This window comes from Tupaia chinensis, unplaced genomic scaffold, assembly GCF_000334495.1.
Source record: "Tupaia chinensis unplaced genomic scaffold, TupChi_1.0 Scaffold000187_1, whole genome shotgun sequence".
NCBI lineage: Eukaryota > Metazoa > Chordata > Mammalia > Scandentia > Tupaiidae > Tupaia > Tupaia belangeri.
In genome coordinates this window covers 4720392-4738204 of record NW_006159662.1, presented here as the reverse complement: position 1 = coordinate 4738204, position 17813 = coordinate 4720392, and the positions used below count along the sequence as shown (strand labels likewise).

Below are 17813 nucleotides of genomic sequence, written 5' to 3'. Positions count from 1 at the left end.
AGCTGCAGTTTCAGACCCTTCCGGTTACTGTTACTGTCCATAGCCTGCGCAGGCTCACACCACACACTCGAGGGGCGTTCCAGACGACACTGTCATGCACGTGATGTTACACGAGCTTCCGTACATTTCTGTGAAGTAGGAAACTCAGGCTCGGCAAGGGTGAGTGACTTAATGACACTCCTACAGGCAGGGATGGGAGCGCAAGCCTGCTGAGCGCTGGAAACATACGCTGTAACACTTTCCCCCAATGTTTAAAATGCACACAACTTCCAATAAAAATTTACGAGACTTAGTAGAGTTTTTTTTTTTTTTTTTTAACTCTCTTATATTCCTACCACCTGAGATTTATCCAAATTATACTATAGTCAAACTGACAGTTTCTTCCTATTCCCCACCCATACTTCTATTTACTATTCGCGAACTGCGAAGTGCTAAGTGTGCCCCTCAGTTTCCATAGCCTGTAGTTTCAGAATGAGCCAGTCTTGGCTCTGGCCGTTCCTCAGGGGTCTGCAGATGTCGGCCCCACTCCCAGCCTCCACTGCAGGGAGAGCTGCGCTGCAGAGTACAGAATGCCAGGGCCACAGCTGCCCTCTCTGCCCAATTGCCCCGACTCACGTCAGCTTGCTCTTGGCCTCTGTCTCCTTGGGGAATGGGTACTTCCACTTGGTGATGCGCCCCACCTCCCCGGACATGAAGGTCAGATAGCGCAGGGTCTCCACAGCGACGTTGATGTGCATCACCTTCTTCAGACCCTCCCGCTGCCAGACATAAAAGGCCACCACAGGGGACGCATAGTTTTGGATCCACAGGACGTCCCCGGATTCACTGTCCACAGTCACCACCAGCCCATCGCCATTGGACACAAAGTGGGACATCTCTGCACAGATCAAATAGAAAAAGCATGTCAGGTCACCCCAGTTCACAACCACATCCTCTATTCTCTGGGCAAGCTGCAGTTACTCAGCCAGAGGTAACGAGGATTTCTGGAGTGTTCTCAGATCTCTTCTGAACAACCTCACTTACTTCCAATGAACTGGTTCAGGTCTGTACTATCAAGACACTGAGAGCTGCCCAGCCCATGAACTTCAGATAAGACCATTCTTTCAAAGGCACTTCACTCGGTTCTGTTCTTTATGGTTCTAGTCAATAAGTGAGAGTAAACACCAAGGGCAAAGGAGCCAGAGGAGATGCCTGTTAGTATGGCATTTTAATAAAGTCACTTAAAACTTATCAATCAGGCTGAAAATCAGACCTGAGCCAAAGACACCACTCGTGTCTGATTCACAAGCAGCTCAGGGACTAATGAGAGTTCTAGATCCTAGGCCAGAGAAGACAGAGTCAAGACTGTCAGACCCCAGTGTGAAAACAGCAAAGCTGATTTTAATTTTCATCTGAGTTGGGGGAATGCTGACTAGAGAAATAACTAGGGATGAGCCATGTTTAGAGATGAGGTTGTTAAAGTCATCTGCTGAGTTTAACTCTGCTCTTCATGGGCCTGTAGTAAATCCCTCTGTGACACACAGGGACACAGTGAGGGGCGGCCTCCCCCCTTCTAGCTGAACTTACCATTACATTACTTTAGTTTCCCAATTCCTTTTCCAGGCCCCAGCCACTGCAGCCTTGGGAAGTATTTACTACAAGCCCATGGAAATTCCAGAATCTGGTGACAAAGAGTGTCTCAAAAGAAAACCCAGTTTTTTGCTCCCTTGCACCAGCAGGGACATAGTTTAACATAAAGCCTGACCCTCTGAAGGCGGGCCAGGAGCACTTACTGTAGTCCATGTCGTCCTCGGGCAGCGAGGCTGCGTAGTCAAAGTAGGTGGCATTCCACCGGAGCTCACGGGTTTTGGTGTCATACATGGTAATGGTGTATTCTGGGGAAGACAGACCAGCCCATCACCACAGAGGGTCATGACACCTATTGAGCTGTTGACTTTCTTGAATCATGACAAATACTTCCTCCCTAAATTGCATGGAAAAGCCAGCTTGCCTATGTGAAAAGACCATGGGGAGAAGTGACAGCCCAGACACAAGTGGACCTGGCTGCTAAGGAGATGCCCAGGCAGAGGGCAGAAAAGGCCCATTAACTCTCTTAGCTGTGTATGATAAACTACAAGACAAATCAGTTGCAGAAGAAGCCACTCAGTTTTGAAGCAAAATACAGATGAAAGATGGAGGACCCTGGACTGATTCTTCCGCTGCAAGATTCTCATGTACCATATGGCCTCAGGGCCAAGGTCAAAGCAAGGGTGAGGCTGTAAGTTCCTTCTCTGAGGCCTCTAAAAGACTTACGGTGGCACCTCACAGACTCTCTGCCAGGTAAAAAGGGTTCTAGGAACCTAAGAGTTTGTCCATAGCATTCTTAAAATCTAAAAGAGAGATTTAGGGACATGGCATTTTTTCCTGGCCAGAGGGCACATGTGTCCACCAAAAAGGGAGGGGTGGTGGTGGCAAGGTCACTGTGCATTCTTTTCCCTCCATTTCTCCTTCCTGTTAGGCTTTTGGGCATGCACACACGTGCACCCAGCATGTTTTTGCAGGTGGTGAGGCCAGGTTGGTTTTCGAACCACAACTGGCCATGTGAGGTCCGGCTCCCAATGCACAGTGCTTAGCCACTGTGCTGCAGGGCTGGCCCCATAGCGTTTTCATCTAATGGAGCAGAATATAATTTGGCACAGGAAAAGCCCAAAACATTTTAAAGGGAGTAATATCAGCATGAACTGAAAGAAATAAAGACTGTAAAAATAAAAATAATTTTAAAAAAAGGCTCGAGATTCCCAAATTTCAATGGTTAAAGAAAAGACCAAGAAAGCTATACAACCAGCTATTCCTTATGGGAAAGAAGGGACTTCTCAGGGGGCAGAACCAGCAGCCATTAACAACAATACATCAAGGAATCAATCTCAGAAGAAAAAATTGGGCCCTAATAAGAACTACCTCCTCCCTCCAGAGCAAGGGACCCTGAGATCGCATGCCTGGCAGGGCTTGAGTCACTAAGGTCCAGTATGTGCAATGTGCCACTCTCTCCTCCCCGTCTGAACGGAATGTCTCCTACACCTGTCCTGTCTCTGCCTCACTACCGCATGCTGCGGGGAGGCAGGTGGGCAGACCTTGTCTCTTTCATTCACAGGGAAATAAAGGAGGGAATAAAACTGCATCGAGGAGCCTCATCTACCTCTAAACCTGATGCCGATCCCAAGGTGCTGGACTTTGAGATGGATGCTGTGATTGGCCTTTGGGAGCCTTGGGAAGGGGTGTGTTCTGCATGTGGTAAGCTGCTCCAGGCAGGGAGGACTGGGAGGATGGCTGCAAAGATCACAGATGACGACTGCTCTCCACCACCAATTCTCACCCCACCACATGCATGGTATTCTTCCTATCAAGAGGTGGAGTCTCTGGTACTCCACGCTGAGCTCTCGACTGACCTTGTGGCTTACTTAGATCAAAAGACTGCAGTGCAAATAAGATTCTGGGACTTCTGAGCCCAGAATTACAAGGCACAATAACAGCCACTTTTACTCAAGAGGAACCTCGTATGCACTAGAGGTTCTTGCTCAGCAGGTGAGGCCACATGGGAGGCCCAGGTTTGATTCCTGGTCCACCCTAAAAAGCCAGGTATGATGGTATGCACCTATACCCCAGCTATTCGGGGAGGCTGAGGCAGGAAGATGACAAGCTTGGCCAGTGTAGATAACATAGTGAGATCCCATCTGGTGGAGCCAGGTATGGTGGTGAGCACCTCTGGTCCCAGCTACTTGGGAGGCTGAGGCAGTACAACATGACACAGTGAGACCCTAACAACCCGCCCTCCAAAAATGTGGGCCCAGCAGCCATGTGAAGTCCAGGCGGGTCTGGCCTCTTAGCCTGCTGGTTTAAGTGAGCCAACTGTAGTTCAAATCATGGCCCCAGTGTCTTGAAACACATCCCATATGTGTGTGTGTGTGTATGGAGAAAGGACTATGGCATGACCATGCCCCATTGAGCGATGATTTCTCTCTCTCACTCTCTCTCTGGTGAGCATGCAGGTCCTTTGGCCAAAAACACTTTGAAAAAAGAAAAACAAAAGAATAAATCCAGGTTATCTATTGGGTAGTCAGGAAAGTCGTGATACATTTTTGCATAGAAAAACATGTCCCAACTTTCTTTCTTTCTTTCTTTTTTTTTTTTTTTTAATTTTTTTGAGAGGTTTTTGCTATAGGGCGCGTGCACTCGCCAGACAGACAGAGACAGACATAGAGACAGAAAGCGAGAAATCACCCCCCAGGGGGGATGGTCACACCGCAATCCCTTCTCCTCCATTCTCCTCTTGGGATCTTGGGCACGCACGCACACGCGCCCGGCGTGAGTTTTAAGCCACCGGGTCTGGGACGCGAACCGCGGTCGACTACGTGGGAGTCCAGCGACATAGCCATTACACTAACTGCTGGTTCCCACAACTTTCTTTTTTAAAGCATTATTTATTCACTTAATTTGTTATTATTATTTTTTAAACTCAATCCAAGAGAGACAGAGAGAGAAAGAAAGGGAAAGTTAGAAAGCAAGCTGCCGGGTCCAGAACTTGAACCGCAGTCGGCCATGTGGGCATCCAGTGTCTCAAGTACCACACCACCTGCTGGCCCAGGCAGTCATGACTTTCTTAACAACCTAGTATATAGATAAAGCTTGTATGGTGGTGAACCAAGGTCCCAGACATAGGACTAAATCCAGCCAACTGTATGTGGAGTAAAGGTGATGCATCCTTTTTGAGCCTTCCTGAATTCCATATTCATGGAATCCCGAACAATACATTGGTCATTGTTTAAGGCATTAAGTTAGGGTGGCTTGTTATGCAGCAGTAGAAAACTGAAACAACTTTACACATTCACGCACAGTCTACCTAGCATCAGAGCATGTCCCCATGCCCCTGAACATCCCAATGTACCTGAAAAGCATGCAATTTCTATAGCTGGGTGGAGCTGACATCACTGTGAGGCTTAACTTGATGGAAAGGTAAACAAGCCTGAGAAATCACTACAGCTGCAGAGAAAGGGTCCTGCAGCTCCACATCTTTCCCCTGGAAGGGTGAGAGCCCAGTCAGCCTTGACAGAGCCCAGAATTGGCCTCACTGCGTTTCAGAAAGGCATTCTCTCTTCCACAGCTCCTGAAGGAAGGATCTATTTTCAAAGACTTAGCTACCTGAATATTTAGACCTAAATTTAGTGTTTAACTGCAATAAATTCATTCTAGCTTTTTGTTACGATTTTTTTCTTTTGTTTTCTTGTTTTTCCTTTTAACTTTAGAAAAAGTATATTTACTTCTTCCATGAATGAGAAAAAGGAAAGAGACAAACAGAGAGACAGCACCCCCAACGGGGTCTTGGCTCAGCAATCTACCCCCAGGCTCAGCCAACCCCAGATCATGGGCACAAGTGTCTGGTGTGCTCAGGGTCAGGGAGGACTCTGGGCACAAACCTGGAACCTGGAACTCGACCACGTGAGTCAGCCTCATGGGATATTGGGCTTTACCACTGTGCCATCATCTGGCTTCTTTCACAATTCTATTGCCTCCTTGGTACACGTCAGATGCTGTGCATATAACATAAATAAAGCAGGTCCGTGTGACAGGATTCCCTGTTCACACATTCAAATGCCTGAGTACCTCCTACATGTCAGGCAATACACCTGGTGTGCGGGCACAGCGGATGAGCAAAACAGAGTCTTGCCCTCAGGGAACTGATATTCTAGTGAGGGAGGCAGAAAACAGACACACAAAATGTTTAGGTATGTAGTGACAAGTGTTAAGGAAGAGAAGAAGGCTGAAAAGACAAGGAACAAGATGGTGTGGTGAAGAGGGTGCTATTTGTGCCTGAACAGGGATAATGACAGGCTGTGAGCTGGCTGTGACAAGAGGCTATAACCTGCTATCTGTGCCCCCAGAACAGGGGAGCTGAGCACCCCTGGACAGGGCAGGAGCTGTGAGGCTGGGGTAGGGGTTTCACAGAGAAGGGGACATTCGAGCAGAGCTGTGGAAGAAGAGGACATTTGCCAGGCAAAAACAGGTGTCCCTGGTGGAGAGGGGCATGCCACAGTCTTTAAAAATAGCCCTGCTGTTCTGGGGGCTGCAGGGAGGTCATTCCAATTGGAAAAAGTTTAAATGAGGAAAATGCAGAAAGGGAGGAGGGGAGATGGGCGGCAGTGGCCTTGCAGGGCTTTGTGGGTCATAGCGCATTTTGAACTGAACCTCGTGGGCAATGGGGGGCCATTAAGGATCTTATCAGGAGAATGACACAGTCAGACCTGGGTTTGGAGAAGGCAGATCTAGCCATATTCTAGAGCATGCAGCCAGGAGGCAGAGAGACAGAGGAGGCTCTCCTTCAGTCTCTTTCTGGAAACAGGCAGAGTGTACACGACAAAGCTTGGTTTCTTACCTGTTCGCCCGAGATACAGAAGAGAAGTGGACGGGCAGAGACTATCTGCAAAGGCCGAGGACAAAGTCTGCTGCTTCTCCCCAGTCAGGAGGTCGATGACGTACCAGATGTCCTGCTTTTTGCCTAGAAGGTCCAAGGACAAGCTGTCACCTACAGCAGCCCTATGTGGAAAGAAGTACCACTGCCAAACTACCAGCCAGAGATGTCCTCTGTGCTGAGGGGCCAGGCCTGAAAGACATTTCTGGTGTGTCTGAAGGTGACATAGTAACAGTAATGGTAATGTGGAAATAATAAGACTTCTTGGGTCACTTGGCCTTAATATAATTTTTTTTAGTTTATTCATTTTGGGGCCAGCAGACGGCATAGTGGTTGTGTCACTGGACTCCCACATGGCCAACAGTGGTTCAAGTCCCAGACCCAGCGCCTTGAAACCCACGCTGAGCGTTTGTGCGTGCATGCCCAAGATCCCAGGAGGAGAATGGGATTGTGGAATGGCTATTTCCCCAGGAAGGGGTGATTTCTTACTTTCCCTCTCTTGTCTCTGTCTCTCTCTCTTTGGAGAATGTACATGCCCTACTGCAAAAACCTCTAAGGAAAAAAGTTTATTTTATTTGTGAGAGAGAGTACATGTATACATATGTATATGCCCGACAGGGGCTGTGGGAGACCTTCAACAGGGTCTCATCTCACCCTGACCCCCTGCCCCTATCCTTCCAGCTCCTCAGCATCTTCGGTACATGCACCTGGTATGTCTCCAGGTCAACTCAGAATCTGAACCTACAGTCAGCCACGTGGCTTCCAGGACTGCAGTTCCATCTGCTGCTGCCTGCGCCACCGAGGCTGGACCCTTTTGGTAATTTAATAACCTAATCACGATACGAAAATTCCTCCAAACCTAGTAACTTAATTATATCTAAAAAAGTTCTCCAGACTTTCAATTTAGAGCTGCGTGCTTTGATTAGTGGCCTTAAATATGAAAAGTCTTGCTGGTAAAGGGCAGTCCTTTTCCTGTGGACTAGGAGCTACATAAATGTAGAAATGTACCCAGAGGTTCATCTCCCTGGTAACCATCATTCATATTTCTCAACAGCCCTACTAATTAGACCACACGTGAGGATCTAGAGTTACTGTTCATAACCATAATTAGCTTGTACCTGTGACGGTCAGCAGAGCCGCAGCTAGATACTAATGAAGCCGAAGTTATCTCAGCCTCCATTCCCGGTCCGTATGTCATTCCCCAGCTACAGCCCATCCCCTTCAGCCCCGTCAGCTGACAGCACAGCCAAGCAGCCCTACTAGAAAACCCAAAGCACATGTGTCTGTGGCATATAGACCAGAGCATCCTGGTAATGGCGAGTCAGCAGCATGTGTCTCTGATTAGGTCAACACATTCACTGAGGCGAATCTCTGTATGGTAAGGCATGGCTGTCAGGTCATGTGTATCTTCCTACCTCACTGGAAAAATTTCCAATTCTAGGGACTCTTAGAAGCAGATCAGTGAGATGCAGGGAAGGTCACAGGACATAAGAATTTGCTGAAGCCACACTTAGTTCTAAAAGAGCATGCACACCTATGTTGTGTGTGTGACTCATCCAGGGAGAACTCTCTTCTTCATAATAAAATCTTACTACGAAAAAGATCTAATGATAGGGCAAAATGTCACCAAATACGTGTGACGAGGAACCCTTTCTTTCCGGCATGGCATCCATCTGGTGACCTCAAGGACCATTACAGTCTGCGTAACCAAGCTATTACTTTAATAGATTGGGTAACCTCTGTGGTTTTAAATACCCTTAGTGAACTCATTTAAGAGGGCACCACTCAGACCAGCAGTTGGAATAATGGCTATGTCACTGGACTCCCATGTAGTTGACTGCAGTTCAAGTCCTAGACCCAGTGGCTTAAACTCATGCCAGATACACGTGCTTGTGTGCCCAAGATCCCAAGAGGAGAATGGAAGAGAAGGGATTGTGGTGTGGCCATCCTCCTTGGCGGGGGGTGATCTCTCACTTCCGGTTTCTCTGTCTCTCTCTGTCTTTCTAGCAAGCGTACGTGCTCGATAGCAAAAACCTCTAAAAAAAAAAAAAAAAAAGAGGGTACCATTCAAAAATGATGGAAATACAGAATCCTATAGTAAACTTTAACTGATGAGTAACTGGCAAGAGTTGCAAGACCAGACAGGAAACAGTGACATAGACAGTGAGAAGACAATCAGAGAGGACCCAGGGCATGGATCAGCAGAGAATGACCCCATGCTAATCACTTCCTTCAAATCCTTAGGGTGGGGATTTCTCATTCCGAAGATGTGAAAGGCCACAAGCCCCCGTGTCACTAGCAGAAACCTAAAATCGGGCCTGCACTTGAGACCCCAAAATGCATAAAGCTCCTAAAGCATGAATAGGCAATGAACACTTTCAGTTCCTCAGAAAGAAAGCTGCTGTAAAAATACGGGCTATCATTACTACTTACTACGGTTTCAAGGTAAATACAGCTCTCCTTTGTGTGACAAAATGCATTTTTATTGACATTTTGGCAGCAACATGGCAAAAGAAAAGCAGGCGATCTGCCACTTTGAGAGGTGTGACCCCTTCGGTATAAAGGCAGCTTATCTAGGCAAGCTAAGTGTGGTTTCTATCAAGTCTTCTGATAACAGGAAATACTGAGAAAGCCCTATAATTAACAGGCAGAGCCTGGCTTCCCTTCTCGGCTCAGACTATTGTATTCACTTTACATTTCATCCAATTGCCACTGGGAATGTTGCAATCTTGAAATCGAAGGACTGGGTCAACACAGCGGCTGAAAGCTTGTTAAATGAGTAACCACGTTAATGTTGTCAATTCTTCTCTAAAGCTGGGGGGACACTTTCTTGGTCAGCTCATCCTGGCGTGGACAGCACCCACAGAACAACCAAGACAAGAAAGGTCTTTACTGGCGACGGGGGCAACTGCACCCCTCTCTCAACACGCCACTTTCTCAGACTCCAGGATACATGGTCAAAGGGAAGAAATTTTGGTGTAGAAGACAGGAACTCTTACCCATGTAGAGGATTCCATCTGAACTCCGGCATGGGGACGCTTGCACCAACTCTGGGATGGTAAAAGGAAGTTTCTTGAAAAAAAATTAAAAAGAAAGAAACAAGTAAGTTAGCCAAATCTTGTGCAATTATTACAATTTTACTAGACAATCTGTTTCTGTTGCCCAATTCTGCTAAAAAGAGAGAAGCCCTTGGCAACTGGGAGTTTTCCTAACTGGAGACCAAGAAGAGGGTGCCACCGGCTTCCATGTCCGACAAGCCCTGGGCTCCCAGGTCCCTGAGGTCTATAAACACTAACTGCTTTACTTGGCACCAGGATGCAGAGCACCCCCACACACACCAGGGTGACGCAAACCCTTTTTGAAAACGTTTATACAAACATGGAGACTTATACATTCTTCAAAATTCTAAGGGCAGGAAATAGAGTTCTGTCCTGGAAAACTGGCCCAGAGGTGGCTGGCTTGAATAGGATGACAATGCCTTTTAGGCTGGGAGGGAGACAACAGAGAAATATTGCAGCGACGTGACCTCAGTACGAAAGTCACAAGTTTTGATGTTTTCTTCGGTAAATAATTCTCTAGTGAGCAACAGAAACAAATCGAGCCTTTTGGTTTTAAAAAGGAAATTAGCGTGGATGTCACAAAAAGAAACTCAAAGGAATCCAAATGTTTCAACTGCATTTCATCATAAACCGATTCTTCCAGTCTCCAGCTGACATCTGACGGGTGCTTTTGGTTAGTGCTTGTTTCAGTATACGTTATTTTTGGAAACTTCTGTGTTCTTGAAACTGTTCTTATAGATAACCTGCTTTTATAGAAACTCCGGGCTTCTCCCACACTGTCGCCTTTTTCTTCAAGAAAGAAAAGATTTCTCTCTAGCTTTAATAAATGGAACTCTAAATACTAATTAAGAAGTTGGATTCCTATCATCCCAACATTAAAATTAAGCCCCAGAAAAGGAAGAATGCCACGGGGAGGTTTAATGACTGGGTTTTCACTAGAGGTTTCTGAGAACCAGAAAGTCGTTTTGTCTCTGTAGAGCACTGTCACAGGCCTCCTGATCCAGGGCCCGAGCAGGGAGACATGATGTTTCAGGAGCTGCTAAACCACAAACGGGAAGGGGGACGAGGTGGCGGTTAGCGCATCCTGTGGAAGTCAGACCTCGGCAAGTGTGACGCCGACACTGAACTGCCTCGGGCACACGCCTTCACTTCTCCAGGCTCGGTCTCTACTCCTCACCGTGGAACAACCTCTACAGGGGGCAAGGTTCAAACGAGGGGACTGACACACATCACTCGACATGCTTCCTGGCAAACCAAGTGCTTATAGAATGGGGATCCAGTAATGGAGGTGATGGTGACATACAAACAGTGATCCACAGGCTTGCTCTTCTCCCATTGGTGTTAGTCACAGGCATTTGTAAAATAATTTAAAAATACCCAAATGAGAACTCAACAATCCACTTATGGTCTAGATCTCACTTGGAGGCTTTTAAAACTTCCTACTCAATCAGGCCAGCAGGCGGCATGGAGTTTAAGGTACTGGATCCCACATGGCCGACTGTGAGTCAGGACCCTGCAGCTTGAAAATCACATCAGGCATGTGTGCATATGTGCACAAAATCCTAAGAGGTGAATGGAGGAAAAGGGACTGCAGCACAGCCATCTCCCTAGGGCACAATGTCTCACTCCTCCCACCTTGCTCTGTCTCTGTCTCTCTGGTGAGCACAGGTATCCTGTAGGAAAACTAAAAAACAAACAAGCCAAACCTTCCTACTTAAGCATAATATACAAATGGAGAAGCACTCACACCATCTAGCTCAGCTGATTTTTGTAAAGTGAACGTACTTGTGTGACCAGCATCCAGATGAAGGAAGAGAACACTTCTTGCACCCTGGCAACCCTCATTTTTAGCCATAATGCTCCAGGGTAACTATTACCCTAACTTCAGAACAGCACAGACTGGTTCTTCCTGTTTTTAAGCTTTATATAAATGAATTGTTCCTTGCGTAGCCCTTTTCTTCGTAATGTTTTTGCCCATTGTTATGTTTGTGGGATTCGTCCACATCGTACGTGCAGCTGCAGACGGCGAGTCCTCACTGCCGCGCAGCATTCCACTGCATGATAACCCCATCATGTATCCATTCTACTGCTGAGGCCACTCGGCTCGCTCCCATGTTTTGGTCGTTATACACAGGGCTGCTGTACCTTTTGGTGTGTGTCTTCTGGTGAACGTAAACATGCATTTCTGTTGGGTACATAACCTGAGAGGGCATGACGTGTCATAAGGACTCTGGCCACGGTGTCAAACTGTCTTCAAAACCAGGGCACCAATGCGCACTTCCACTGGCAGAGAGCGAGCACCCTGGGGGCTCCTTCATGGCCCACTTTTCTCATTTCAGTCATTCCAGTGGATGATACTGTAGCATGCTGGGTTGTAGTATGGTACTGGGAGTTTAACGTGCATTGCCCCAGTGACCAATGAAGCTGAACACCTTTTCCTGTCTTTCTTGACTACTTAAATACCGTCATTTGCCACTTTTCTACTAGCTTGTCTGTCTCCATTTTAGTAATCCATGGGAGTTCCTTATAAATTCTGAATACATATATCTGTTGGAGATATATATTGTTATACACACACACATGCACACACACAAATATATACAAATATTTTACAGCCTCCTCTCTTAATGAAGAAAAGTTCTAAATTTTAATCTAATCTAATCTATCCAATGTATAATCTTGTTTCCTAAATTTATGGTTAGTATATAAAAAAATACACACACACACATAAAAATATATATCTATATACATTTATCTTTTATCTGGGGAGCTTTTCAAAAATCTTTATGACTCAGGCAGTCAGCCGGTGGTCTGGTGGTTAAGGGCGCTGAACTCCTACATGGCTGACTGCGGTTCAAGTCCTGAACCTGGCAGCTTTCTCTCTCTCTCTCTGTGTCCCTCTCTGGTCAAATTAAAGTAAATAAAGCTAAATAAAATAATTTTAAAAATCCTATGACTAAGATTAATTAAATCCACACCTTCTGGGACTAGAACCTAGACTTAGTATATTTTTTAGTTCCTCAGGTTATTATAATGTGTAGCTAAGGTGAGAAACCACTGGTATAAATTCTCTAATGGAGATGGGGGTAGAATATCATATCCCTTCTCTAAGAAGTCATCTGATTAGAGGTGAGGGAAATGTTGCAATCTACTTCTGCCCTCCATTCTCCTCTTGGGATGTTGGGCATGCATGCACACGTGCCTAGAGTGAGTTTCAAGTTTCCGGATCCATGATTCGAAATGCGGTCATCCATGTGGGAGTCCAGTGATGTAACCATTACACCATCTGCTGGTCCTTATAGTTTTAAAAAATATTTTAAAAATATTTTTGTTATTTATTTATTTATTTATTTTGAGACTTTTTTGCTATAGGGCATGTGTGCTCGCCAGAAAGACAGAGAAAGAGACTGAAAGTGAGAAGACACTCCCCAGGGAGGATGGCCACGCTGCAATCCCTTCTCCTCAATTCTCCTCTCAGGATCTTGGGCATGCACACACACACACACACACACACACACACACACAGACACCTGGTGTGAGTTTAAGCCACCGGGTCCGGACTTGAACTGCAGTCAACTACATTGGAGTCCTGCGACACAGCCATTACACCAACTGCTGGTCCCAATATTTTCCCTTTTTTTTTTTTAAGAATTATTTTATTGGGGCCGGCAGTGGTTAAGGTGCTGAACTCCCACATGGTCAACCACGGTTCAAGTTCTGGACCTAGAGGCTTGCTTTCTTACTTTCCCTTTCTCTCTCTGTCTCTCTCAGGTCAGATTAAAAATAATGATGATAGGGGACCAGCAGTTAGCATAATGGCTATGTCGCTGGACTCCCACGTAGTCGACTGCGGTTCGAGTCCCGGACCCGGTGGCTTAAAACTCATGCCGGGCGCATGTGCGTGCGTGCCCAAGATCCCAAGAGGAGAATGGAGGAGAAGGGACTGCAGCGTGGCCATCCCTTCTGGGGGGTGATTTCTTTCTTTCTGTCTCTCTGTCTCTCTCTGTCTGTCTGGCAAACGCACGCGCCCTATAGCAAAAAAAAAACCTCTCCAAAAAAAGAAAAAAATAATAATGATGATAACAAATAAAATAAAATAAACAATTCTTTAAGAATTAATTTTATTTATTTATTTACTTAAACTTGACCAGAGATGGACAGAGTGAATGAGACAGGGAGAGGGAAAGTGAGAGAGGGAAAGTGAGAATGCAAGCCTCCAGGTCCTGGTCTCAAACTGTGGTCGGCCATGTGGGAGTCCAGCACCCTTAACCACCATACCACCTGCTGGCCACGATCTCTATATTTTTAATATCCTATTTAAGAGGGGCCACCACATGGTGGTTAAGGCCTTGAGCTCCTACATGGCTGATTACAGTTCGAGTCTCAGACCTGGTGGCTTAAAAATCATGCCGGGCATGTGTGTGCATGCCTAAAATCCTGAGAGGAGAATGAAGAAGGGATTTCAGCATGCCACCCCTGGGGTGTGGTAGGCAATTCACACTTTCCCTCTCTCTGTCTCTCTCTCTCTGGCAAGCACACATGCCCTATGACAAAAACCTAAAAAAAAAAAAGTCCTATTTAAGAAATCTTTATCTAATATAAGGTCATAAAGATGCTCCACTACTTTTTTTTTTTTTAAGTTTTATTATTTCCCAATTCACATTTAGATATGCAATTTTTCAGGAACTGATTTTCCTGTGTGTGGGTATTAGGGGTACAGAGTCAAGATTTTTTCCTTATAAGGATATCTCAATTGAAATAACCATTTTATTGAAAAGGCCATTGTTCCCTACTGTACTGCTGGGTCACCTTTGTCATAAAGTCAAGAGACCATATGTGTGTCTCAATTTTTTTATCTAATGAACTTGTCAAAAATCCTTATGACTGAGATGAATTAAATCCATACCTTCTGGGACTGGGACCTAGCCTTAGTATTGTTTTGGTTTACCAGGTTATTCCAATGTGTAGCTAAGGTGGAAAACCACTGGTCTAGATTCTCTAGTGGAGATGAGGGTAGACTATCACATGCCTTCCCTAAGAAGTCATTTGATTAGGGGTGAGGGGAGTGCTGCAATCTACATCTGCCCTCCGGAGCTGAGGGTTACCAAAGAGCAAACCTGGGTATAAAGGGAATGTTATATCTTTCCAGTATGGTGACTGGACCATGAGAATCTACTAGTCTATGTCAGCGTTTCTCAGTTCTAGCACATGATTACAAAGCTCATTAGACCAGCAGGTGGCATGGTGGTTAAGATGCTGAACTCTGGGAACAGCAGGTGGCGTGGTGGTTAAGGTGCTGAACACTCCTACATGGCTGGCTACGGTTCGAGTCCCAGATCTGGCAGCTTGCTTTCTCAATCTTTCGCTCTCTCTGGCTCTCTCTGGTCAAATTAAAATAAATGAATGAATAAATAAAATAAATAATTATATTTAAAAAAAAAAAAAAGATGCTGAACTCCCACATGGCCAACCATGGTTCGAGTCTCAGACCAGGTAGCTTGAACAATCACTCTGGGAGCATGTGCATGTGTGCCCAAGATCCCAAAAGAAGGATGGAGGAGTAGGAACTGCAGTATGGCCATCTCTGCCTGGGGGGTGATTTCTCAGTTTCCCTCTTACTACCCCTCTCCAGTGAGCACAGGCACACCATGGCAAAAGCCCAAAAAACAAAACAACAAAAAATAACTTGTAAATATCTCTAAAAAGACACTGATGTCCAGGTCCCATGCCAGACTGATTCAGGCTCCTCGGTCTAGAACTCCCGAAAGTACAAAGAAGCAAAATATACTCACTGTCAGGCCTTCATTGTTCTTGCCTCCAAGTGTGTACAAGCTGCCATCATTGGGATCTGGGAGGAAGGCAGGCCTGGAAATTCAATAATAAGTATCAATGAAATCTACAGTCCAGGACACAGAGCAAAATATCAAAGCCAGCAACACCATAACTGAGGGCGGGGGGCTAGAGTGTGTGATTGTGTCTGTTTGTCTAAGACGATCCCAGCCACTGCTCTCTCATTCACCACAGATGAATAAAATATCCCTATGGTATAGTATACTACACTTGAATAGAAAAAAAAGCAACCTACAAAGGAAAAATTGCACAAAGCCATAGAAGTAAATCATTACTTGGTCAAAGTACTTTGGATGAAAGGTACAGTGATTGAAAAAGATCCAGCAAGTCTACTTTTCAATGTCCACATCAATGTGCCCAGGACTTCAACAACTGGTACTTATAGCATGGCAAGGTATATATACAGGTAGAACAAATCGGCCTTTAGTTTTCAAAGACACTTATTATTATTTTTTTAAGAGTTATTTTATTTAACTTTTTTTTTTTTCCTTTTTAATTGGACCAGCAAGGGACAGAGTAAGAGAGTGAGAGAGTGAGAGAGAAAGTGAGAAAACAAGCTGTCAGGTACAGGACTCAAACTATAGTCTGCCATGTGGGAGCCCAGCACCTCTAACCACCACATCACCTGCCAGCCCCAGACACTCATTTTACAATGGCAGCAATAAAAGTAGTCTTGGAAAGACTGAAATCAAAGAGAATTTTCCAAGGAGACAGATCTAAGTCTCTGTCAGTGGCTTCCCATGAAGCAGACACAAGGTGGTCTTTGGTACTGCTAATCTGCTAAAAACTGAATTACGACTAGAGTCACTCAGAAAGCCCTTGCTGAATCTTTTCTCTATTTAGGACCTTTCATCATTTGAGTCTCTAAGTAAGATATCCAACTTTAACTCTAACACATACCCTCTAGTAGCAGGTCACTGTCACCTTTCTACTCTGGATATGACACAGCAAAGAGGGAAAAATCCTGTCCTCCTGAAGATTTTGGAAGTTTAAGTTCAAAATTCAAGTTCATCTCAAGTTAGTCTTTGTAAAACCACTGCCCTCCTCCCCATCCAAGTTAAGCTTCCCACACAGCACCTATAAGACTCTCTACACCTTCACACATTCTTTTAAACTTACACACACACGTGCATGTGCATGCACCCCCACACACAAATATTCCCAGCAACTAGCCTCATACACAGTGACTGAATGAATAAGACAGTGAATTAAAGGGAAGCACTGAGCAAATCAGAACACTTACTCTTCCACATGTGTTGGGATCTGCAGGACTGGGTCTGTGCAAAAGAACAACAAAGGCATCATCAGACAGGCTTTACGATGTCGAGATTCCCAGAGACGTCCGAGGACTGTGGCTTACTAGACTGACAGCAAAGGTGTACCTACGTGAGATGATGTACATGAAGGCACTCCAGGAAACACACGGGTGGAGACATAAATGTAAGCGCGTATGATTGTCACCGGGATAGGACAGGGAACTGAGACCAGAATGCTATCAAGAAACTTGGCTGTAACTTGGGGGACAAACACAGAAGGAAGAACCAGTCACAATCCACAGTGGACAAGGGGTGAGAGTGTCACTACAGGACACATCCAAGTCTTATAAACCTAAATAATTACCTTCCCAGATACCTGCAGTAGTACTAGACAGTCTCGTTAGACAAAATAAAACCAAAAGAAAAAAAAAAGGAAGGAAAGGCTTAACAATTGATTGTGACTGGATAGTAAATGGGTATTCTCCTTTGGAGCAGCGTAAAGCAGTCCTAGAGCCTTTAAGTGTCCATTTTCTTTGATTCTCTTTGAGCAATTAATTAATTTCTATAAACTCTAGTTTACATAGAGAAAGCATTTTGTATGAAGATGCTCAAAGTAGCATTCCAAGTGACCTAACCACTCAGTGATATGGTTAATTATGTACTGTCCACTTAGCAGGAAAGTAAAGCTTCCAGAAGGGCTAATGAAGTTTTAGAACATGTGCGAATCGCCATGCTCTTATGTTCAGGAGAAAAGAGAACATGGTACACAGGGTATTAACGGAACATGGAGAAAACCTTCCATGGGCATAGAAAAAACTGAACGGAAAATTGTAAGCTACTTATGTTGGAAATATCTTTGTTCCTATCTTCTCAAAATTCTCCAAAAGCAGGCATTATCTTTTAAATTGGGAACTTTTATTCCTTCTCAAAGTCAATTTTCTGGGCCAGCCCCATGGCCAAGGGAGCCAGATTCCACACAGCCTGGCTCTGGCAACTTGGAAAACACACTGAGCATGTGTATGTGTGCCCCAAATCCCAACGGGACAGAGAAATGGAGGAAAGCGGATTACGGAGTGACCACCCCACTGGAAAGTACTCTCTCTCTCCCCCTCTGTCTCTCTGGTAAGTACACTTGCCCACAAACAATTAAAAAAAAAATTGACTTCATATCTGCAGCAGTTAAAAAAGGCAGAATTTCTCTTTCCC

The 17813-nt window shown here is 45.3% G+C and overlaps 1 protein-coding gene across 1 annotated transcript in view; it reads right to left on the bottom strand.

Moving 5' to 3' along the window:
- Positions 1–17813, bottom strand: part of ERN1 (endoplasmic reticulum to nucleus signaling 1) — a 91171-nt gene that overhangs the window by 24354 nt on the left and 49004 nt on the right. The window contains 6 exon segments of the mRNA XM_006146833.3: positions 616–877; positions 1773–1874; positions 6407–6529; positions 9442–9514; positions 15294–15366; positions 16595–16628. Of these exon segments, the coding sequence (XP_006146895.2) occupies positions 616–877; positions 1773–1874; positions 6407–6529; positions 9442–9514; positions 15294–15366; positions 16595–16628 (667 nt within the window).